At 44.0% G+C, this 23,844-nt stretch overlaps 1 protein-coding gene across 10 annotated transcripts in view; it reads right to left on the bottom strand.

Annotated features, from left to right (window-relative positions):
* Positions 1-23,844, bottom strand: part of ANKHD1 (ankyrin repeat and KH domain containing 1) — a 143,660-nt gene that overhangs the window by 3,358 nt on the left and 116,458 nt on the right. For 6 of the 10 annotated variants that reach the window (XM_060253966.1, XM_060253959.1, XM_060253960.1 and 3 more), the window contains 5 exons: positions 12,185-12,295; positions 10,372-10,521; positions 8,661-10,273; positions 2,949-3,128; positions 1,013-1,264 (listed from right to left, as the gene is read on the bottom strand). In XM_060253966.1, the coding sequence (XP_060109949.1) occupies positions 1,013-1,264; positions 2,949-3,128; positions 8,661-10,273; positions 10,372-10,521; positions 12,185-12,295 (2,306 nt within the window). The remainder of the gene's footprint in view (positions 1-1,012; positions 1,265-2,948; positions 3,129-8,660; positions 10,274-10,371; positions 10,522-12,184; positions 12,296-23,844) is intronic. The other 4 variants (XM_060253962.1, XM_060253963.1, XM_060253964.1 and 1 more) reach the window with 3 other exon arrangements.

The following is a 23,844-nucleotide window of genomic DNA, read 5'->3' as shown; positions in this document are numbered from 1 at the left end:
CACCCAAGGCCACATGACAAGATGTGAAGATGGAAACTGCTCTCTCCAAAAGTTCCAAATAACCAGACAAACCCTTCACCACTCTCAAGTTTGGGAGTATCCTCAATCTTTTATTTATTTGATTTATCAGATTTATATCCCGCCCTCCCTCGACAGGCTCAGGGGGGCTTCCCACACCTGTTCTCCTTCTGGATGTTCTGCCGACATCTCATGTTAAACATATGCCCCTTCCCCCCCCCCACACACACTTCCTATATGGGAGACTCTGACCCAGTCTATTTTTTTAAGGAAGCACTTAAGCAAGAAAGCCCCATACTTGTAGCTGAAACTGATTTCTGATTTCACTGTGGCAGTTCTCACTATTAGACACTATCTTAAATCTATAGTGATTTATCTCTTCAACTGTAGAAAATCCGGAAACAAAGTTCCGGTGGGGTTCTCACAAGCATGCAATCCTTCTACCCTAGTGTTTCCCAAATCTAGCTATTACTTCCTTTTCAGCATCTCCAATCTACATTCTTTACCTCTTGCTACTACTTTTAACCCAGTAATAGAGTAACTTCCTCCTAGAAAGGTCTTTTATATCAGCTTTCTCCAATCTATTTAGAGTATTTCTTCTAAAGTTTCATCTGTCACCAGACATCACCATTCCCTCCTACTGTGACAGTGAAGAATGACACCAGCCTCAAGACATGCCTACTTAAAAGTTCTCTTCTTAGCAGCTCCTGAGGAATAATATCCCCCCTATTTATGAAAATGTCTGCCACTACCAGATTCTTTTCTGGAAGGTGCTTGTTTACTCTATTTTGCATACCAGAAAGCAGAATATACATAGGTGTAATGCTTAAAGCACAATTTAAATAATTTTTGCCTTAACAATAGGATTTTAATGCACTATTAAAGACAGTGTTCCTTTCAGAATATTTTCTTTCTTTTCTAAACCTACTCTGTCTACCCCAAAAACTCTTATTCACTTCTGCATGATCATTATGTAAAGCAAAAACTCACTCACCTGACACATTGTTAACACCAAAGGACCAGATACCACTGTGTCCAACCGGGGCTGTGAAGTTGGTTCCCAACGGGGTAGGAGTGACAGAGCCTCCTTGTCTAATTCTAGCAAGTCTCTCTGTTCCAATGGGCGGAGGCACCTTTCGATCTTGATTCGAGCTCCCTGATTTTGGTTGGCCCAAGGTTGAAGGTGCAGAAGCAGCTGAAAGGGGTGAAGATGATCCCGAGGAAACTGATGGAATAGGAGATTCACCTGATGAAAAAACAGTTCTCTTGCTTTATTACACATGAAATGCAGTTTCCTCAACCACTGCTTTAAGGAGTGCCACCAGGGATCTGATCAATACTTCAGCACAAGTAGTTTTTAATTGAAATCAGTGTAATTTACTCTACCAAACAAATGTTTTTGTACTGAAGCATCTGTATTGTGCGAAGATAAGAGTTTAAATTTATCTGAAATAAGAAAAAGTCTTGGTTCAGAGAAGGCAATTCCTTCTCTGCATGATGGGGCATATATCTCAGTTCCTCAGGACACCTACACCTCCTGCAGGATCTCCTCCAGGTGTCCTGTGTTTATTTCACATACACACAGGAATCAGAGGCCTCCACAGCCTCCGTTTGAAAATAGCTACAGAAGACAACTGCTGCATGACTGAACATCAGTCAGGAAAGGTGCATTTTCACCTTAGCAAATAACTGCCCACAAATGTACAGCTCAGTCTACGAGCCATTCAGCTACTTTTCCTTCTCCTTTTCCTCTCAACTCTAGGAAAAATTAGCCACCAAAAAGAATGAACAAACTGATGAAGGCAGCCAGCCAGCAGCAGCTTCTCCTTTTCTGCCTATAGGTAGAGGGGAAATCACAATTCCCATAATACAGAACTACGCTCTTAACATGCTTCAAGTGCAAAAGCTTTAAATTTCTATAGGAGCAAGCTTAAGCAGGTCTACTCAGAAGGCTCATATTATTTGATGGTGCTTACTCCCAAGAAATGTGCTTACAACTGTACCCAAGTGTGTCTTGGATCCAGTCAGCTTTCCCAGTCAATCTTACCATCCATCTCCCTATTACAGCTCCCAACCCACACAGCTTTTGTCCATGCAGGTCCCCAACACTTTCTGGGGTAGTCAAAGGGGGCCATCTCCTCCTCCCATTTTCACTGGTGAAAAGGCTGGTTTGAATCCAGCTCATCAACTATTTTATATCTGTATTTCAATATCCTTTACAAGGGGGTGAGGAAGGAGAGACTCATACCCTCCTGTGCTTCAAGTGGCATTATAAAGCTTTAGGTCTAAACAAGAAAAGACATGGATGGATCTTTCCCCTCAACTCATTTTCAAACTAAATGGCAGTTCTGGGAGAGTGAATCTGAGGAGAATTACAGTTCCATGTGTGCACTCATCTCTTTCTCCATTCTGCAGACATAATGAAGCTGGAAAAGGAGTGAGAATGCATGGAAAAGCGGTGAGAAAGAGAAGCATCTCCTTTCCCCCCACACTACTCCTCTGCTTTCTCAAGGCTTTGGTTTGTTAAGAAAGAGGGGGAGGAAGGCACATAACTATGTGCCAGGTCTAGTTTGCTGTTTTTAAAGTTTATATTATATAACTTCAAGCAACAAACACATAAATTTAACCATATTTCTTAACTAACAAGTATTTAGCTAGTCCACTATTATTATTATTTATTTATTGCGTTACTTATATCCCGCCCATTCTACGAAGACTCAAGGAGGCTAACAACCTAAGATAGCAACGTTAAAACAGTAAAACGATAACACAGTCAGATAAAATCACATTAGTTCCCTATGTTATCAAGCTGCCTGTTTCTCAAGCTGTTGCACAAAATGACCATCTCAGTTTTAGCGCCACAGCACCAGCAAAACGGCCCAGAATAACAGGCTAAACAAGCAAGTCAGACAACCCCACAAAGCTCCTACATGAATTTGTAGCACTCGTCCAAGGATGTGGTGAAAAATGCTGTCTGTTAAAGCTGGGAGTCCCAACTGGTGCTGGCCCTTGAAGATAAACCCGCGCTCCTTGAATGTTGGCCGAAAAACCCGTCATAGGCGCTGAAGAGGAGTTTGAGGAGCTGCCCGATGGATCTAGAGAAGGTAAGGCTGAAATTAATACAACTGTGTCTGAGAAATGACATCACAGTATCAGAAAAGCAGCCCCTGTTGCCCAGTTCACCGTAAGAATACTATAACCCCACCCAATTGCAGTGGCTTATGCTCAGGGTATGACCATGAGATGGACTCCTGACTCTTGACCCAGAGCCAGTATTTAATAAAAAGGGTCAGTGGTACTAGATCAGCGGTACTCACTCCACAGCTTATGGAGAGCCACATTCGCAATTACCATCAACCAAGAGTCACATGATTACTGTACGCCACATGCACCACCCCAAACACACTATCAGCAATATATATTTACATATATTAAACATATCAGTAACCTTTTAAATTACCAGCATAGCATACCTCTGCACATGTTGGGTAATATCTCCTTGCCACAGGTGAACCTTAACCGGCTTTTGTGCATCTGGAATGAGGGGAAGCATAAGGCACTGTGGCTAAGTGAGGGAGTTAGACTGCCAAGGTGTCCAGAGGACAGCAAGCTGGCCATGGAGAAAGGGAGAGTAAAACCAGCCTCAGTCACTTTGGCCAGCTTCTTCTTTTCCTAAGGTTTTATTCTCTTCTCTGTGGTCTTCTAAGAACCACCCAGGTACCAAGACAGGAGTGCAGAGGCCGCCAAAATGTGTGCGGTGTGCATGCATGTTACTGAACAGAATTAGTCCTCTACTCCCATGCCTAACACAAGACCTACAGCTCAGTAAGTCTGACAGCTTTCCAGTCCTCCAGTGGCAGCTGTTTCAAAATATGAACCACCTGCCATCTATAACCCCCAGTTTTCTGAAAACATGGGTCAAGCATCACACTGTGAACAGTGCTCAGAAGAGCTATGGGTGGCATATCACAGCCATATGCGACTCCCAAGCCACTGAGTATCAATGGGCTAGATCAGGGGTGGCCAAACTTATTTAATGTAAAAGCCACATAGAATAAACATCAGATGTTTGAGAGCTGCAAGGAAGGAAGGAAGGGGGCAGGTAGAAAGAAAGCAACTTTAACTTTAAATGCATTCTCCATTTAAAGAGACAAATACCTTCTCCAAGCTAGCCAATGTGGGGGGGGATATCTCAAGAGCCACATAACATGCGTGAATGAGCTCTTTTGGCTCCCGAGCCACAGTCTGGCCACCCCTGGGCTAGATTAGATTTGGCATGTTTCTAGAAAATCCTAGGTAAATAATTACACCTTCCACTTTTATACCCTTCCTATCTACATTTAAAAAAAGGAAAAGACATGTGTAGATACTAGGTACTTTACTTGGGTCAAGATAAGAATACTATGCACCACAGTATTCCAAGAAATCAAGGTCATCTGCACAATTACCTTCAGGATGAGGTAAAGTAATACCAGCTTGGTTCAATAGCAGCATTTAGTGACCACCACAATTTAATACTGGGAAACAGCTACAATTAAAATTCTAAGCAAGGAAGCACAATCAGAATCACAATTCTGAACACATTCTTACATTGTGCTGTACTAAAGCCCACTATTCTTCTTTGCTTATTCCCTGCTGGCCAATTGAGGGAATGGTTGAAAGGTTAAAAACTCAGTTGCTGCAAGCATTCTCTATGGCACAGCTCAAAAAAGTATGTTGTGAAGGACAACCATCCACATAGTAGAAAGTGTTTCTGCCCTCGGCTGCATGCCCATCATTTGATTTTTGTGCACTTGAAGGTATAAACCAATGTCACTGAAAAAGCACTACCTTTGATGTCACATTCACACATAAGTCATCATTTGATGTTGCAGTTAAGTGTTGGGATGCATGTATGAACCAGCTCCTTCAACCTACTTTTCATATTGTTGCAATGCTAATGGGGCAATCTGCTTTTCAGCGCAAGTTTAAATATATATATATTGAAAAGCAGATTACTTCTAGCATGTGAAGCTTCTGCTCTTTTCCTTAGCTGTCCTTGCGATTTATGCGACCACAGCAAAATGCAAAAAGTGGTCCTCAGGGTGGAGTGCAAGACTCAATGATACAGAATAAAAAAATACCTGACAGCAGCAGATTAAGGCTATTGTATTGGATGAACGTTCCTGAATGGAAAATCCTGCCGGTGTGGAAGGTCAAATTACCTTCAGAATCATGCCTTTTATTAATTGGGGGTGGGGATGCTCTTATAAACATGGAGAGAAAGTGTCTAGGAAAAGGCAGTTTTTGCTCCAGAACAGGCCTGGAACAATCTGCCAGAATTTGGTTATGAGCATGAGCAGGCTAAGCAAAAATCCAATTGTATCTATCAATCACAGAGGTAAGGACTGGATAGCACTGACAGGATTATTACAGATCATACCTATGATTAACTTCAGGAGATTATTAGAGATCATACCTATGATTAAACCACAGCTGTGAAAATTAGTAGGACTGGCACTGAAAGGAAACACCACTGGGTAAGTAGTACAAGCAGAGTTCTACAATATGCAGAATTCAAGATATAGCCTTATTTCCAATGTAACTCAGTTCAGGGATCACAACAGAGGATCACATAGATCACCGCCTGTCAAACATAAGCTTCCCTTACTGCTGAGCAATCTGGTTCAGCATTACATGATACCATGGCTAATCCTGATTTACACGAACCTGGGGATCCCTCAAACCTCTTTTAAATGTCCAGAACACATCATTCTAATCACTAGGCTTCAGCACTGCAAAATGACCAAGGAAAGCCTTCCATTTGTCAGTAATTCATTCTAATTTCTTCTGGATGGCTGTACAGTCCTGACAGGAGGGGCCCCAACAGCTGCTTGGGGGCTACCATTAACTTGCAAGCTGCTGTACAATAGGTCATGTTTTCCCTAGAAAATCCAGGAAGAGATTAACCTTTTATTACCTGATATTTTTCCCTTGGCTGCTTAGATGACAGCTTCATTTTTGGCCCTTGTCTTAGTCCTGCTTTTAGGACACAGCAGAACTTGGGAATAGGGATGGGTGCGAACCGAACCACAAATCATGATTTGTGCTAAAAATGGCTGGTTTGTGGCTCATTTGATGGCCTCCTGCAGCTTCTAGTCAGTTTTGCTGGAAACTGAACAGAAGTGTAGGGGCCAGGAGAGCAGAGCTGCAGTGTCTAGTCAGTTTCCAAGCTTTTGGGGGGTGAAACCAACCGGAAGCTGCAGGTTGGCTTCCCTTTCTTTCCCCAGCTCTTAAGAGAGTAAGATTTGCCACAAGTTTTGTGTCTCTAGTTCATTCATGGGGCTGCTCTACACCTTTCCAAATTGAAGAACCAACAAACCACAAATTGTTCAGGAAACTGACCCCCCCCCCCAAAAAAAATGAAATGAACCACCAATTTGGGCAACTCAACAAACCATGAACTGAACCACCATTTTCATGTTCCGTGCCCATCTAATACTTGAGAAAGTGTTGTGGGAGGAGGATTAGTTTGGGATATTTTTTATTGCCCAGAAGAAGTTCTCATTAAAGAAATGGTTGCCAATCCCTGTTCTACACAAACTCTTTTGTGAAGTTTTAATTGTTTGTTAACTTGAGCAGACAAATAGAAACGTATGCAATATGCAACAGGCTCTCATTAAATAACTCCACAAAACCCCAAATCCACAGCTGAAGGGTCCTGTTCTGCTCCATGCATGCCCCTAGTCACAGTTCAAAGATGCAAAACAGAATTAAATCCTCAGAGGCCACCTCAGAAAGGTTGGTGGGGAGTACTCTCTAAAGTGTAGTGGCTATAAGCAGTAAATTTCAGACTCATGGGTCACTAACACAGTTGCTTCACAAAGATCTAGCATGTTCCTGCTAACTCATTTCTCAAATCAAGACAAACCAATGCAGCTTCCATGACATGAAGATTCCAAACACCCTTCAAGGTGAGCAGCACAAAGATTACAGTAACGAGATTACATCAGAAATGCTTGCATGAGAGCAACCAAGTCCCTGCCCTCCAACTGACCCCCATCAAACACAACTGACAAAAGGCACTTCAGGTCACTACCACCCTGTTAAAAGACACAATCCAAGGTAACTTAATACCTTCTCAATCACTTCTTGGCCTTTTGGCTAAGATCAAGTGGAGCAGACAAAAAATGAATAACTGACAGAAAATCTTACAGAACGTACAGGAACAATCTCCTAAATCTGTTCCCTGGAACTGCTAGTCAGGTGGAAACAGAAAAATTAAAATGGCTTTGCTGTTGATGTTTCAACAGAGTCAGCTACGTTTATTTGTACTGAAAGGTCTACAAATGCTATAAGGTTCTGTTATTCCTGTCTACTAAGAAAGCCTCAGAGCCAAGATGGATTGGTATAGTTAAACTCACACCTTCCAGAAATCTCCTTTGGCAGCAAACCTGCTGCCCTCTCCATGCCAGATGGACAATAGGTTGTATCCTACCCACCTGCTCAGTTACAAGCAGCACATTCCATCAGCACATGAAGTTATTCTGCCAATGGAATAAGAAACCTTTAGCTAAATGGCAAAACACAGATAAGTTGATCCAAACTTTTAATTAAGATCTTTACCTGCTGCAATTGCTCTATTTATATTTTCTGTTAATATATTTTAAATTTTCTTTTAATAATCTTTGTGGCCACTTTTGCTTATTTTCTTGGTACTGGTGGACTTTTTCTTTAAACAGTATTGCTGTTGTGTTGCTTTTGCAATGATGAAAATGCAGTATCAGGAGGGGAGACAGTGATCAGTCCACACAGCTTGGCTAAATGACGTTAGCATATTCACGTCGTATCTGAAATGCTTTTCTTCATTTTGATGTAAGTTAGCTGCTTTATGACTGTTACATTCTGACTGCAGCTAACATCATCAAGGAATTAGTTATTTGATAATGCTAGATACCGTCAAAGCGTAAAAGTTATACAGCAAGTGTATTCCAAGACCTCCACATAGGATTATGGGTACTGTTTTCATAATTCCGCATCAGAGGCATGGTACATACACACAAAATGATGTGATTTTCACAGAGCATTGTGCTGAGCACACAGTCTCTCTGAATGCACAACTGCGTTATTAAGTACCAATTCAAATTGCCAAAATATTAGTGGGATGGTTCTAAGAATTCTTCTGAAGGACAGTAAAGAATGTCAAACATACAGAAAGGTATTTGTATATACCATGCTAAATTTTCTGTCATTATTCTAGCTGTAGAGTTTTTCTTTTTTTATTTTAACAGAAGCGTTTAGAAATTTTGTTAGGAGCAGACTGTCCTGTGTTCTGTATATCCCCCAACACCTCTGCCGAGTGAGACAACTAGAGGTGTAAGGAAGGACTGGGGTAACAATTCTGAAAACTTTAAAAGAAATTAAATCTCTGGGTCAACTTCCAGTCACTGATTTCTAGAGCCCCCAGTTATCTTAACCCACACAATATAGTGGAGAAAATGTCTAACAGGTAGTAAGAATAACCAAAGACCCATCACAATTTCTGTTCTCAGATCCCCTGGGACCAAGATCACTGAAGCCCGTTGTCTGAAGGTGTATGGAAGACAGCCACGCAAGCAACACAATCACCACCTTCTTTCCCACTCAGAACTGTAGCAACTCACCTACAGGACTAGTTGTAACCCTCTGAGAAGGAGGCCGGAATCCTGGTGCCTTGGAATTATCAGAATGCACATTTTCCATATGCCCCAGCACAGAGTTACTCAAAAACGTAGACTGGACAGTAAAAGATGGGTCTGCTGCTGCTCTTGTGGACAGTGGACAGTTTCCCCACCCTTGATTAGCTGGCACCTGGTTGCTATCAAAAAGACTACTAAAGTGATTGAAGAGTGTTGCTGGCCCAAAGGTAGGAGGCAATGATTTGTTTGCAGGGTTAATATGCATCTGAGAACCATTCATAACGTTCATGGGCGAAGAGAGCTGAACTGCCGAAGGTGGACCTTGAGAAGGCGTTAAAGGAACTGCGTTTGTAACAAAAATAGACTGAGGTTCTTGATGCAGGTTTGCATTTGGTACCACTGAATAAAATGAACCTCTGGGCTGCATTCTGTGAGAAACTCGGGGTGCTGGTACAGCTAACTGAGGTAAGTTATTATTGTCCTGATTATCTGCAGCAACTGATCTAGGCGAAGCTAAGCTCAATGGAGTGGGTTCTGAACTGGAAGAAAAAGGCATAGATATGGGAGGACTTAAGTCAGACATACTGGTTGGCAGTGTCTCATCTTGGACACTATTTGGAGGCGCAGGACTGCTGGATGTGCCCGTTTCAAGGCTGCCTGGATTGCTGTTAGCCGAGATATTGCCACTGGCAGCAACCGATGGCACACATGCATTTCCAATCGATTGTTCAGGTGTCGATGCCTTTTCTTTGGGAGCTGGGGCAGAAGGAACAGCGTCTGTCTTAAGTGCAGATGGTTGTGCCTGTGGAACGCTAGCAGGTAGAAATGTCGTGGGAACATGCCCAGTATTTTCAGATGCCGGTGAAGCAGAAGGCAGTGTGCTACATGTAGTTGTCACAGTTGAGATTGCTGTCGTCATGGTACTGGTTTTAGGAACGCAAGCAAACAACTGCTTTCTAACCGACGAAGGAGTCCGGTTACTTGTCACGCACAGCGGCTGGGAGGATGCGACTACCGAAGGGATAGTACCAGGACAGCTAGAAGCAGCTAAACCCGTAGACTCAGACTGCAAAATATTGCCATTCTGGTTACCTACGCGACTTGAACTGTTATGCTTTGGAGAGCTATTTGTGCTGCCTGGGTTAACTGGCCTCACTGGGAATGGTCCCCAAGTATTTGGAGAGTTTGAAAATGTTCCTCCAAACTGGGCCATGGGTAAGCGAGGGTGACGAATTTGTTGCATAGTTTGAGCAGCCAATATGGCAAAGTGTGGGTGCGAATAAGCTAAGGGAAGAGAGACTGGAAAGGAAGAGCGCACATTTGCTGGGACGTTCTTGTTTAGTTTGTTAGCAGACTGGAAAGTAGAGAGCGTTGATGACTGAGAAGTGACAAGAGATGGTGCTCCAAGAGGAAATGAGTTTTTGTTTGAAGCCGAAGCAGTACTGACGCCAGATGAAAAATTTGAATGGATTGATTTGGTGCTGGAAGCAGGTGTTCTTATGTGTGTTTTAGGAATTAAATCTTCCAGTTCCTTTGCAGGATCTTGAATAAGGGCATTAATTAGCTGTACTGCATACCTCGTTGATTCTGTTCCACCTCTGAAACAGAAAAGGAGTCATCATCCCTGGAATCCAAGTCTCAAATCAGTACAACATAAATTCATTTTAAAAATATTAAGCATATTACAACACATTACCTTATTGTGATCATTCTTTCTCCATTTTTATCTTTTTGCTTGTCCACATCAATATGAGCACCAGTAACGTCCTGGATTGCTGTGATGTTGCACCCACCTCTTCCCATTATTCTGGACACAACTGATGCTGGGACAGAGAGTTTTTTTGACCTAAATGACAAAGATGTAAATGACAGAGGATTATTTGTATTACACAGATTTGTATCCAGATGGGTAGCCAGTCTAACCCAATGTGACAAAGTTAAGAGTCCAACAGCACTTTTAAGCCCAGCAAAGTTTTATTCAGGCTGTGAGCTTTCGTTTGCATGCACACTTTCAATATCCTTACATTATGCACATCTGTAGAGATGTTTATCAAAATAATGTATGCCAAGGGCAGCAAGTGACTTTTTTCCTGATATTCTATGAATTCTTCCAAGTGTTTCCACAAAAGACTGAGAACACTTTGCCTTGTATGGAAAACCTTTCTTGTCGAAACAGACTCTACCCATCTGGTGGAAGAAGGTATCCTGAAGTCAGGCTATTCTTCCTACTTGCTCCAGCAAGCAGGTCTTACATTACGTTCCCTTATCAAGTCATTCAGTATGTTATATGCCTTTGTGTGAAGCCACCAAGGGAGCTTTCAGAATAGTTTTAAACCTATATTAACAAATCAGTGCAACTGCAAGACATTAGCAATTAAGGTGGTATTCATTTAGCATAATTGTTCCCAAATTAAATGAAGACATGCCCAAACAAGCATATATATGTAATGGCTTGTATCCTTCCATTCTGCTTAACAAAGTCTGGTGTCAGCCTCCCTCTGCAGTTACTAAGAAGACGTGTTCAAATATATATGCAATAGGTGTCAAATTATAACTGACACAGAACTCACCCCACCTTGGACATTATCTGTGCTTCTGAACTGCACAATTTCATGGCTATTTCTGATGAGTAAACTGAGAGCTACAACTAAAGTAGATTCAAAAAGGGCTCCATGAAAACACTGTGGGCAGGACAACCTGTGGATTGTGCATCTATTCAAAATACTGTCACCACCACTTCTGTTAGTCTTTGTTCCACCCTTAACCAATAAGGATTTGTTATACGATTCAGGTGGGTAGCCATATTGGTCTGAAGCAACAGAACAAAGTCTGAATCCAGTGGCACCTTTAAGGCCCACAAAGTTGAATTCTGGGTATAAACTTTCATGGGCATGCATGCTTCTTCAGGTATTTGAATAAGTGTGCATGCACACAAAAGCTTATACCCAGAGTTAAACTTTGTTGGTCTTAAAAGTGACACTAGACTCAAACTTTGTTCTAACATTAAACATGAGACATTCATTTTAAAAAACATTTCTAAATCCTGCTTTTCAGCCAAAATTGGCTCCTAAAGTGGCTCACAGGAATAAAAACTGTATAAAATTAGAGAGTTTCTTATTGTTGTTTTACAGAGATTTCCCATTTAAATATAAATATTTCCTCATATGCTGTTTTAGGCGCTGTTGTTGTTTCCAGTACTCAACAGGCCACAGAATTCCTTTAAAAAATCATGACAACCCCTAAATTACGTATTTTAAGAGCCCCCAAATCCCTTAATTCTCTTTCCCCATTCTCATCCAGATTCCAATTTCTTCTCCTTAATTCCGTAATCCCAAAGCAATACACTAACCCCACCTGAATACAAATCTCTCATTCTCTATTCACTGCCACTGTCTGCCTCAGGAAGTTTCTAAACAACATTCTGACTTCAGTCACCACCTCACCTATCAACTCTCATGCCTTCACACCTATTCCTTAATAACTTGGGTATGTGTGGGGGGGGGGAATACCTTTTTGCTCCTGAACAGCAGCGCCCTCCTCTTTGAAGCTGAAACTGCTCAATTGGTGTTGACTGCAGAGTGCTGCTTGGTGAAGGGTCTTTCAAAACTCTGCCTACTTGCCTGACAAGAGTAGAAGAGACATTTACATTGTTAGGACAAAAAGAGCGTGTTTTCACATTTTCTTGCCAACTGACAATAGGTAGAAAGAGTCCTTACCATTCAATTCCCAGGCAAACAAAAGAAAGCTCTCTTATCTCTTCCGTTTTGTTACACTAACATCCCATGCTTCCTACAGGGACTCGGAAAGCTGAAAATGGATTCTTATGCCACGTCGCAACAGATATTTGCTGATCCCAGATGTACTTAGCTCCACATATGGAACCTCATTCAGCAGCACCTCATTCTAGATCATTTCTGGGCTAAATCAGGAAAGGCTATTTATTTCCCTGCAAGAATTGTCTAAAACCCTAGCAAGTCTGACAAAACCAAATGTGCTAAACCTAACAAAGAAAACAATCTTAGGCACAATTCAGGACATCAGTGCACTTTACTCTTCCATATCACACCTTCAGTGCAACCGAGGTGTAGATTGGTAGCCTGTGTGGTGCAGAGGTTGAGAGAGGTGGACTAGGATATGGGAGATCCAGATTTGAACCCCCACTCTAAACTTTCAAAAAATTAAAACAGACTGCTTACCTGTAACAGAGATCCTACAAGAGATCATCCATGCACACAACATGGGTTCTGCACTGGTGCAGACTGCAATTCCAGAAAGGCTTTATTCCAAGAACCGGTACTTGTGACCAAGGCTTTTTTGGAAGAAAAAGCCCAGCAGGAACTCATTTGCATATTAGGCCATACCCCCTGACACCAAGCCAGCTGGAACTGTGTTCCTGTGCATTCCTGCTCAAAAAAAGCTCTGCTTGTGGCCTTACCTATGGAAGGCCCTATAGCTCTGCTAACTCTCAAAAATACTTCAAATTGATTTCACTAGTGAGTACAGAGGATAGATTAAGAGTCTTTACAGATGTCCATTTTACAAACATGAGTTACATTTAAGCAAATTGTTCTTCTTCTTCGTGGCCTCTGTGCAATCCCACACATGGGCAATTAGCAAGACATACATGATAAAGGCTGCAGGTTCTGATTTTATGAACGCACAAAGTTCCAGACAGCCTGGCCAAAAGACACACCTTGCTGAGCAACAACATCAATGGTATATTGGGAAACGAAACTGATATTGTTGACCAGGCTGTAGTTTTCCAAGCTTCACATCTGGAGGGTTCTCCTTTCAGAAAAGTGGTCAATGTAGTCAACACCTTGGGTGACAGCATTCTGATGCACTGAGAGCTACAGAAATATTTACATTTTGCCAGGACCTATTTTTTTGTAGCAGGAAGTCCTTTGCATATTAGGCCACACCACCCTGTTGTAACCAATCCTCCTGGAGCTTACTACCTGTTTGCCTAACATGGTTAAATTCCTTATCAAGTATCAGTGGCATAATAAGAGCAAAAGCAGGAATCCACTGCTTTCTAAATTCATATCACATGGTATCAGTGCTGTACTAAATTGATGTCACCCCAGATCTAGCTCTAATTGTTCCAGTTTCTCAAGCCATATATGTTCTGCCAGCTGCACAGACCAATCTCCTCTGTTTTCCAGCATGATGAAACCACTGCATGGAAACCAGCAGTCCAGAGGCATGTCCATATTTTTTTTTGGGGGGGGGTGGTGGTATCTGAAATTGTGTTTTGTATTCTTACTTTCCTGTAATCCCAGATAAAATGGCCAAACTTTTTCTGGATTTTATTTAATACATTACTAGTAAATAGTAATGCTATGGCCAGAAGGAAGAAAAGGAATTTTAGCAATATTTTCTTTTTCTCAATACTGTACTCTGGCCTAACCAATATATTCTGAGTTTTGTCCTTTTTCATATTAGTTTCTGTAATACTGGTTAACGTTATTTATAACCAGATCATTGACCCTTTATGAAAAGTGAGTGCCTAGATACCTGGTATTAGGGATTACTAGTTGGAACCTCTAATTCTAGTGTTCTTTCTCTCTTCTGCACTGACATTTGGTTGAACTGACTTTGTAGCCTGAGATCTGGACAAACTCTGAAAGAAGCTCAATCAGTGGTGAACAAGAATCATTTGGGGTTTGTAGTATAAATACAGCACAATTTGCATAAAGCATGGATTTCACAAATATTCCATAATATTCTATCCCTATAATTTGTTCCTGTTGTCTCCAACTTGTTGCTAGAACTTCAGTGCACAAATCACATGCAAGTGGAAATAAGGGACAACTTTGGCCATGCCCCAAGCTCCAATTTAAACAAGGAAGACTGAAGTCCACTTACTAAAACTCTAGTTATAGACATACCACAATAACTTCACCCACCCCTAAATGCAGACAGTTTAGATTTTCTAAGCAATGTCAGGGGCATTGGTACTTTGGTAGCTTGGAGAGACATTGTTAGGCTCAGGAGCGCCGTTGTGTATTCTCAATTAGATAGGTTGAAAAACAGCAGTCATCTCAGTTGTTGTATTTCCATCTTTAGCATTTGTACTAATCCTATGACTGATTATCCAAGTAGAACTTAAGATTCTAACAAAATAGGAGAGACTTGGTCCCTACTATGTGATCTGGAGAACACTGTTTCAGTAGATCTGAGTTCAAGGATTCAGAAGATTTGATGCTGAATTAGACAGATGAAGCTTTCTGAGTTGTTGGATAGCATATATAGTAGTTGCTGTCTAGCTGGCAGCATAAAACAAAGCTGTGGCAGTCAGTGGTGGTATGCCAGCTGGTACTAAAATGGGAATCTCCATGGAAATCTCTACCACAGTGAGCAATGCATCAGGAACTGATGGCATGAATACAAGGGCAGGTAATAAAATAAAAGCAGATGACTGAAGAAGCTGCCATGTAGAAGGGATGTGTGGACTAATATGCAAAGGAGCTCCTGCTACAAAAAAAGCCCTGGCTACGGTACCCAAAATGTGAGGAGAGGATAATATTGAGGGATCTAAATTATGTGGAGCGATATCAAGACTGAATGTCTTTTTATTTTTTAATTTTAATAAAAAATCCAATTTGTGCCTTAATGGGACCAAAGCAATCACCATCAAGCCAGAAGTAGAAAGAGATTATATCAATTTTGGAGTGACCCTCTACAATTCTCTGTTGCCTGATTCAATCACCATTGTGGAGACAGATGTAGTAAGCTGAATCTTGTTGGAGATCTGCTAGACCTTTGTAGGGACTGAACACAAGAGGGTTTTGAACACAAGAGGGACTGAACACAAGAGGGTTTTGAAAAGGGTGCAAGTGTCTTTCCCCCCCATCAATCACAACATGAGATGTGATGCTGCCACGAGAGGGGGTTCACTAAAGACCTCCCCAGAAGCATTCCAGAATAGGCTCAGTAAGTACTGACAATTTGACTGATGGCATATGTACCAAATCATAAGATACAGTTAGTGTCAGAATGAAGGGGATCAAAACTCCTCCCCCCCGCCCCGCCCGGGATTTGCGAGGTTCACTGAGCTGCTTTTTTAGTGTTTGCCTCTCTTGAATCTCTGTTGTGCTTGCCTGTGATTGAGACGGAGGCTGTGCTTGGTTTACTGCCCAGGGTGCAGAATTTGTTTGCAGACTCCCCAGTTCCAAGAGGAAAGGGTACTTACGGTTGTACTGACTCTGTGCAAGGCTGCTCAGTCAGCAGCGCTGGCTGAACTATTTTTATGTATGATGAAGATTTATCCTGAAACGGGACTCTAAGTCTAGCAGTTAAGTTCCCCAGAGTTTGGTAACCTTCCTCAGAGCAATGAAGGCAGCAGTAAACGTGACAGGGAGAAAACAGAAGGGGAGCAGCAGAAATGGAAGTGGCTTTAAGAAATGGAAGAAAGAAGCTGAAGAATACTGAAGGAAAGTGAAAGAAAGAAACAAGGGCTGCTTATTGTGCAACTGTCTGAAAAGACCGCTCACAAAGCCACCTGTCCCACTCCAAGGCATGCACAAAGGCAGAGATCCCCAATCTTGTTGAGTCCATGGCCAGTAACTGCCATGAGGGCTGGTTCTAATTGCACAATATTTGCTAAAACATTTCTTTCTGTGCTGCCTTTCCACCCAAACTGGGAGCAAGGAAGCAAACATCAAAACGTTAAAAACATTAAAGCAGCATTTAAAATAAGGTATATATAAAGTATTTAAGCAATTCAGTAAAGCCATGAATTTTGCAAATGTTCCAGACAAACAAACATAATACAGACAAACACAATACAGACAAACACACATAATAATAGAGCCGTGGAGGAGGGCCAGCAAGAGTTACTGAAGTGTATGCACCAAACAAAACAAGACAATTTTTCCACCTAAAAGGTGGAAAGGGGAGACGACCTTCGGTAGAAAGGTGATGTTCATTCGAAGGACCACCTTGGAACTATGGAAGACAGTATAAGGTGGATCAGAGCAGAAGGCACACAGATCACTTGCTCGCTTACCTGAGGTAAGGGCAACCAAAAGGGCAGTCTTCCAAGAAAGTCAACGGATGCTAAGGGCTCGAAAGGAGGTTTAACAAGCTGAGCTAGGACTAGAGCTAAACTCCAAGTAGGAACAATGGGTTTAACTGGGGGATGTAGAAGTAGAAGTCCCTTGAGGAAAGCTTTAGATAAACGATGAGAAAAAACTGTCTGACCATCAACAGGAACATGGAACAATGAGATGGCGGACAAATGAACCTTTAGTGAAGAGTAACTAAGTCCTGAAGCTTGTAATGACAATAAGTACTATAGAATAAAGGGGACAGGAGCAATGTCTGGATTAATGTCATGAGTTGTACATATGCGGAGAAGCGCTTTCATTTGAGAAGTCAGGAACGTCCACTGGATGGTTTCCTAGCGTTGAGGACAACCTGTTGCACTTCCGGGGGCAGTGTTATGGTCGGATCCTCCACGCTATGAGGCGTAGAATCTGAGGATTGTGGTGCCAGACTTGACCTTGATGTTGAGTGAGGAGGTTAGGTACCATAGGGAGGCGATGATAGGAGTGGGGGGATACCTGAAGAAGCCTCGTGAACCATGGCTGTCTCGGCCACCACAGAGTGATGAGAATGCAGTCTGTCTGATCTCGGGCGATCTTGAGGATCGAGCGTGTGATGAGTGGAAATGGAGGGAACAGGTAATGGAGGCCTCCCGCCCAAACATGGAGAAATGCATCGTTGCTCCCCCTCGCGTAGAAGCGATGGCATTTGGTGTTGAGTCGTGTGGCAAAGACATCTACAGTGGGGCTCCCGAAGCAACGGGAGATGTGGTGAAGATGTGCAGGGCTGAGTGACCATCCGTGAGAGAGTCTGCGAGAGTATTCTCCCACTCTGGGTAGATGGATTGCATGTAAATGTTGTGCCTGATGCACCATTTCCAAAAGGTAATGGAGAGATGGCAAAGTCGAAGAGACCTCGTTCCTCCCTGTCTGTTTATGTAGAAGACGGTTGCCATGTTTTCTGATGTGATTTGAACATGACGACCCATCAGAGAAGGAAGGAAGGATTGAAGGGACCTGTGGACCCCTATCAGTTCCAAGCAGTTGATGTGGAATTTTCTCTCTGCAGGAGATCACAGACCCCTGACAGTCTTGTCTTCCAAGGGAGTTCCCCAACCCCACTTCGAGGCATCCGTGGTGACATTTGCAGTAGGGGAAGGCAGGATGAAGGGCATCCCCTGAAGCAAGTTGGGCTGAAGGGTCCACCAGTGAAGAGAGAGGAGGACCTCCTTGGGTGAAGTGAGAATCATGGTTTGGGGCTGCCTGTGAGGGTGGAAGGCGAAGAGAAACCAAAGTTGCAGAGGCCTCATCTGAAGCCTGGCGAATTTGATGACGGATGTAGTTGCCGCCATGTATCCCAGAAGATGTTGAAACACGACAGCAGGTTGAGTTGGAGATTTAAGAATAGCAGTGGCAGTCGCTATGAGTTGTAGACTGTGTGGAAGAGGAAGGAAAACCATATGAAGGTGTGTGCAGAAGTGAACACTTATGAATTGTAAGTCCTGGGTAGGGGTGAGTTGTGACTTGGCAAGGTTAGCGTAACTTGAATGTCCCGTTCGAGCTGTTGAGGTGACTGAGCAGTCAGGAGCCAGTCGTCCAGGTACAGGAAGATGGTGATCTCTTGAAGATGCAGAGCTGCAGCCACCACTGCCATACACTTTGTGAAAATGTGAGGGCCGTGGATAGCCCGAATGGGAGGGCCCGATATTGGAAGTGGTGGTGACCCATGGCGAATCTCAGGTATTTCCGGTTTGAGGCCTTATTGATATGTGGAAGTAGGCATCCTGAAGGTCCAGGGATGCCATCCAGGTGTTTTGCGGGATTAACGGCAGGACTAACTGAACAGAAATCATTCTGAATTTTTTGTAAGTTATCTGTTCGTTGAGTTTCCTGAGATTTAGAATTGGACGTCTTCCTCCATCTCGTTTTGGAACTATAAAGAATTTGGAGAAGAACCCCGTCTTTTGAAGGTGGAGGGGAACGGGTTCTATAGCCTCCTTGCGAAGGAGATCTAGGATTTCCTCGTGAAGAAATGGGGACGGAGGAGTTAAGATGGAACGGTGATGGTGAGGGGGTGAAATGAACTCTATGCAGTAGCCTATTTGAATTATAGTGAGTACCCAGGTGTCTGTGGTGATCTTCTGCCAAGTCCTGAGGAAAGCCTTGTGTGGTCTGGAGAGAGCAGGAGGGGTAAGTCAAAGAGACTGGAGATTGGTGTAGTCTTCTTGCTTGGCAGCGGGCGTGTTTTTTGTAGGTAGGGTTGCTTGCCTTGGGGTCCCTTCCAATGCCAGTATTCTGATAGCTTAGGGGAACATTGACGTTTCAGATAAGGCTGTTTCCAGGGCTGGGAGCGGTTGCTGGGTGACACCTAGGTGTTTAGCGCGCTTACGGCCATCGTCAATGGATGTAAGGACCTCGTCTGTGGATACTTGAAACAACCCTTGACTGTCAAACGGTAGCTCCTCAATCTTTTGCTTTATGTCAGTCTAAAGGTTGGTTGAGTGAAGCCATGCATGGCGCTGAAGCGCTACTGATGACACAAAGACCCTGGAGAAGCAGGACACTGCATGCTGAACGGTATTTTTTTGTTGTTTACTGACTCTGGAGAGTTCTGAAACCAGTTGATAAGCCAGCTTTTGAGACGCATCCGGTAAAGTTAGAATCAGGGGTGTGAATTGGTTGGTAAGGTTGAAAACATAAGCCGAAAGGTAAGCCAAATAATTATTAATCTTAGAGTTGGTGGTAGCCAGGCCATAGATCTTTCATGCTATGGTGTCGAGTTTATGCCTTTCCCGGTCGGGTGGAGCAGGGTGCCGTGAAGGTTTTACCTTCAAAACTGAGTGAACACTAACAGAATTGGGAGTAGAGTGAAAGAAAAGAAACTTCGAATCCGGGGCATGGACTCCATAAAGCGAGTCAAACCTCCTAGGAGTAGGTGCGATGGAGGCTGGCTTGTCCCAGGCTTCTTTAAATCCCTCAAGATGTACAGGGAGCATTGGCAGTAAAGATCAAGCAGGCAGGTTGGATTGCACTAAGTCATGCACCACATCAGTGACCCCTGGGGTGTCAGAGGGTAAGGTGACATTGAGAGCCTCCGCCATGGTGGAAATTAGGTTGAGATAGGCCTTAGAGCCATCAAATGGAGAAAGGCGGATGGGGCAAGGTGTGTTGGAGCCGGGGGAGGCTGGAGAATTAGGTTGATCGGAGCCGGAAGACCTAGAACTCACTGATTCTGAGTCGGAGTCGTCTGGAGGTAGCAGAGGCTGGTTCAAAGTTAAGGAAGATGGCCATTTACTGGGATCTGTTGGTTGTGCTATAGGAGCCAAGGGCATGGTTACCATCAGTGAGCGAGGGACTCGGATCGGTACCGAGGAAGTTGTTGTGATCGGTGAACGAGAAGCTTGGATCGGAGACCTAGGAGGCTGAGCTGAGATGGAGGTCGAGGCCAAGGCTTGGAGTTGAGGTATGTGGGTGAAGCATGTCGACTCCTACAGTGCCTGTACTCAGCGTAATCACGGTACCGAGTGCTGAAGTCTTTCATGTGAAGGAGATCTGGAGAAAAACCTGTAAGCCCTATGGCACCGAGGCGAAGGTGATCTTGAGGCTGAGGAATAGTTGTAACGGTAGTGGTAGTCATGGTGGAGATCCGTGCAGATGGGTGAGCGAGAACAGTGAGAAAGTTCTGAGAGGTGCCCTGTAGTCCCGAGTCGAGAATTGAGTCGACGTTTCTCTATAAAGCTGGACTGAGACTTGAGTGGATGACTCATGAAGCTCTCTATATGGAGGAGAAACCCCAACGTCTTGATACATGCTCGGTTCTCTATACAGGGGAGAAACCCCGATGTCCCGGAATGCGTTCGGATCCAAAAGATGCCTAGGGTCCGGTTCCAGGATATCCAGAGGCAGGGAGCTTTGGGGCGATGGAGATCTGGATGGGATCGGAATCACATCTGCGGATCGAGCAAGCTGGGGCATCTCAGGGATGACGTCAGTGGGAGCCGTGACTTCTGAAGGCAACAGTACTGGGATTGCACGCTGCATCGAAGTAGAGGCCATCGGAGTCAAGGTGGAAGTCGAAGTCGAGGCCATCAAAGCCGAAGGTGCAGACTTAGTAGGCGGCTTCCTGGTCTTGGCTGTAGACTCCCGATGTTTCTTGGGCGCCGAAGTGGATGGATCCAAGTGATGGCTCGACTTCTTAGACTTGTGACCGGACTTGGAATGGCGGGAAGCAGATTTGTTGGACTTATGCTTTCGTAGTGATGCCACAGCAGCTGACACAGCCGAATCTCCCTCTCTAGATGGGGGAGGCGGCGAATTGCTGGAAGTGGGTATAGCTCGGAGAGACTTTTCAAGGAGAAAGCTCTGAAGTCTGGCGGCCCTGTTCTTTCGTGCCTGCTTGCCAAAACTAGCACAATGGGTGCAAGAGTCGACCCTGTGGGCTTCCCCAACGCAGAAAAGACAGTGGGAATGACTGTCGGAGGACAGGATTTAAGCTCTGCAGCAGCGGCACTTTTTAAATGTAGTTTTCCCTTCCATACGCTCTGAACAAGAGAGAGGGGGAAGGGGAAAAGGAAAGAAAAGCGCAGAATAAGGCTCCTTTTTTAAAAAACAGAGTGACGAAATAGTAGGGAAGAAAGAAGAATAAGATACCATAGGAGACAAAGAGACGAAGAGAAGAATGAGCTAAGGAGAGGAACGCAATGAGGTAGGTGTTGTCTGGGCGGCAGTTAGGAAGAAACTGAGTGGGAGGGGCGCCTTCAGCTCGCTCCAGGCATGCGCAGTCGGTGCCTGCTCCCCAGGGCGAGCTGGAAAGCGTGCCAAAAATAACGCTCAAGCGAGCTTTTGGAGTCTCCGAGGTTGGGATCCATTGCTGAAGGCAAGACCCATGTGTGTGACTGCACAGAGACCACGATGAAGATACACCCACTTTTCCAACTGGAGGCTGTCAGCGAAGGGGAAGGTTCAGTCGACAGTGTGAATGCACAAATGACCACTCAAAGATCATCAATTAAAAGAAAGCAACCTGTTTATCTTCTTTATGGTCCCTGTGCATCACACCCATGGGAGAGTAGCAAAGAAGAAGGCGCTGGCAGCTACTTAGTCATGTACAGTTTGGAGGATGGATCGTCCCACTGCCGCATGCTGTCTAGTGCAACATCCATGGTGTAGTGCCAGGCATTGCCCATGTGGTTGCTTTGTAAATGTCTTGCACAGGCACTCTCTTGAAGAGGGCAGTGGGCATGGCCAATGCTCTTGTGGCATGCACCTTGATGGGTCCTGGAAGGGGGTGTTCAGCTAGAAAATAGCATAACGTGATTAGCCCAACAATCTATTTGAGCAGGTCTGGCCTGAATCTTGCAGCCTGATCGTGGGCCAGCATAAGAAAAAAAGGTGAAGATCTTTGTGGGTAGACCTGGTTCTGTTTAAGTAGAATAAAAGGGCCCATTGGACAATCCCAAGAGCGCAGGTGTCTCAGTGTCATCTTTGGGGTCTGAAAAGAAAGTTGGTAGAGTAATGTCAGCATATAGGTGAAACTCCAACACATTTTTGGGTAGCAAAGTTATGTTGGATATTAATGAAACCCCTTCCTCACTAAAGCAAAGGTAGCACAGGTTGTGCCATAGTGCCACAAGTCCCCCTACACGTCTTGCAGATGTGATGGTGACCAGAAAGGCCATCTTCCAGGCCAATAGCTGAGGATTGCATTTTGCCATAGGTTTGAAGGGTCTCCTGATCAAGTTCATGAGAATTAGAGGGAGATCCCAAGCTGGGACTGGGTCCTTGAGTGAAGTGTACATACAGAGGAGGAACTATTTAGAGTCAGTGCGGGTGAATACCATCAACCTTTTGATGAGCTGAGATGGCTGCGAGGTAGACACTCAGAGAGGAGTGGCTCATGCCTGCATCAACAAGTGAAAGTAGGAAGTAAAAAATAAGAGGCAAGCCAGATCAGTATTGCTTCAAGCTCCTTGACATGAGCCAGGAATTTACTCCATTTGTAGGCATAAGACTTGTTTGGTGGAAGGTTTCTGGCTATTCACCATCACTTTCCTCGCTCTCTCAGAGAACAAGTTCAGGTGATTCTCCAGGCTATATCAGGTGAGGTATGTTATGGTAAAGATCCTTGCCCCTATGAGTGAGGAGGAGGTCCGTGGTTGATGGGAAGTGATGAAAAGTTTGTCAAGAGCATTGGAGGAGCAGAAGGAACCATGCCTGTCAGGGCAACCATGGAGTCATCAGAATACAGTCAGGTCTCTCTTGTAGGATTTTGTTGGTAACCCTGGTGATGTGCGGAATTCGGCAGAAAAGGAAAAGGAATTTGTTGTTCCAAGGACCCCAGAGAAAGCAGATCTGCACCACCACTGCAACAGGAATGCAGGCATTTTTGTTAATCCTCGTGGCAAAGAAATCTATCAGTCGATGACCCCACTTGTCAAACACTGGTTGCAAGTATGTCCAATTGTGTTCTCACTTTGTAGCAGTGCCCCACCCTTGCTGAGAAGATCTGCTTGGATATTCAGTGCACACCTGGGAGGTGGGTGACTACAAGAAAGATGCTCTGTGCCAAACACCAGTCCCACAAGTACATTGCCTGGTGGCAGTTTTCTGGATACTGTCCCCACCCCCACGCCCCATGGCAGTTTATGTAGCTCAGCACTGTGGTGTCGTCCATGAGGATCGAGATCACCTTTCTTCTCACTGCAGGAAGAAAGGAATGGAGGGCAAATTTGATTGCCAGAAGTTCTAAACAGTGTATGTGGTGATAGCACTGGATAGGATTCCAAACCACTCCTACATGGCTGCTTCTGAGGTGTGCTTCCCATCCCCATAGGGTGGCACAAAGTCTCAATGGGAAAAGGTGATTGGAACAGGGAGCCTTCCAGTAGGTTTGCTTCATATTCCCACCAGGATACCAAGTGCAATATATGCTGGGGTAGGTGGAACTTGATGCTTTGAGGGTGCCTTGAGGGATTGGAGAGTCTGAAGAACCAAAACTGCAGTGTCCACATTCGCAGTTTGGCAAAGAGTAGGATGATCGCCGTAGATACCATGAGACCCAATAGGCATCGGATAGAGATGGCTCTCATGTAGTATTGTGATCTGATCTGTTGGATTAAAGT

Source organism: Heteronotia binoei, chromosome 14 (assembly GCF_032191835.1).
Source record: "Heteronotia binoei isolate CCM8104 ecotype False Entrance Well chromosome 14, APGP_CSIRO_Hbin_v1, whole genome shotgun sequence".
In the NCBI taxonomy this organism is placed as follows: Eukaryota; Metazoa; Chordata; class Lepidosauria; order Squamata; family Gekkonidae; genus Heteronotia; species Heteronotia binoei.
The sequence above is the reverse complement of the archived record's forward strand: the minus strand, read 5'-3'. Positions and strand labels throughout refer to the sequence as shown.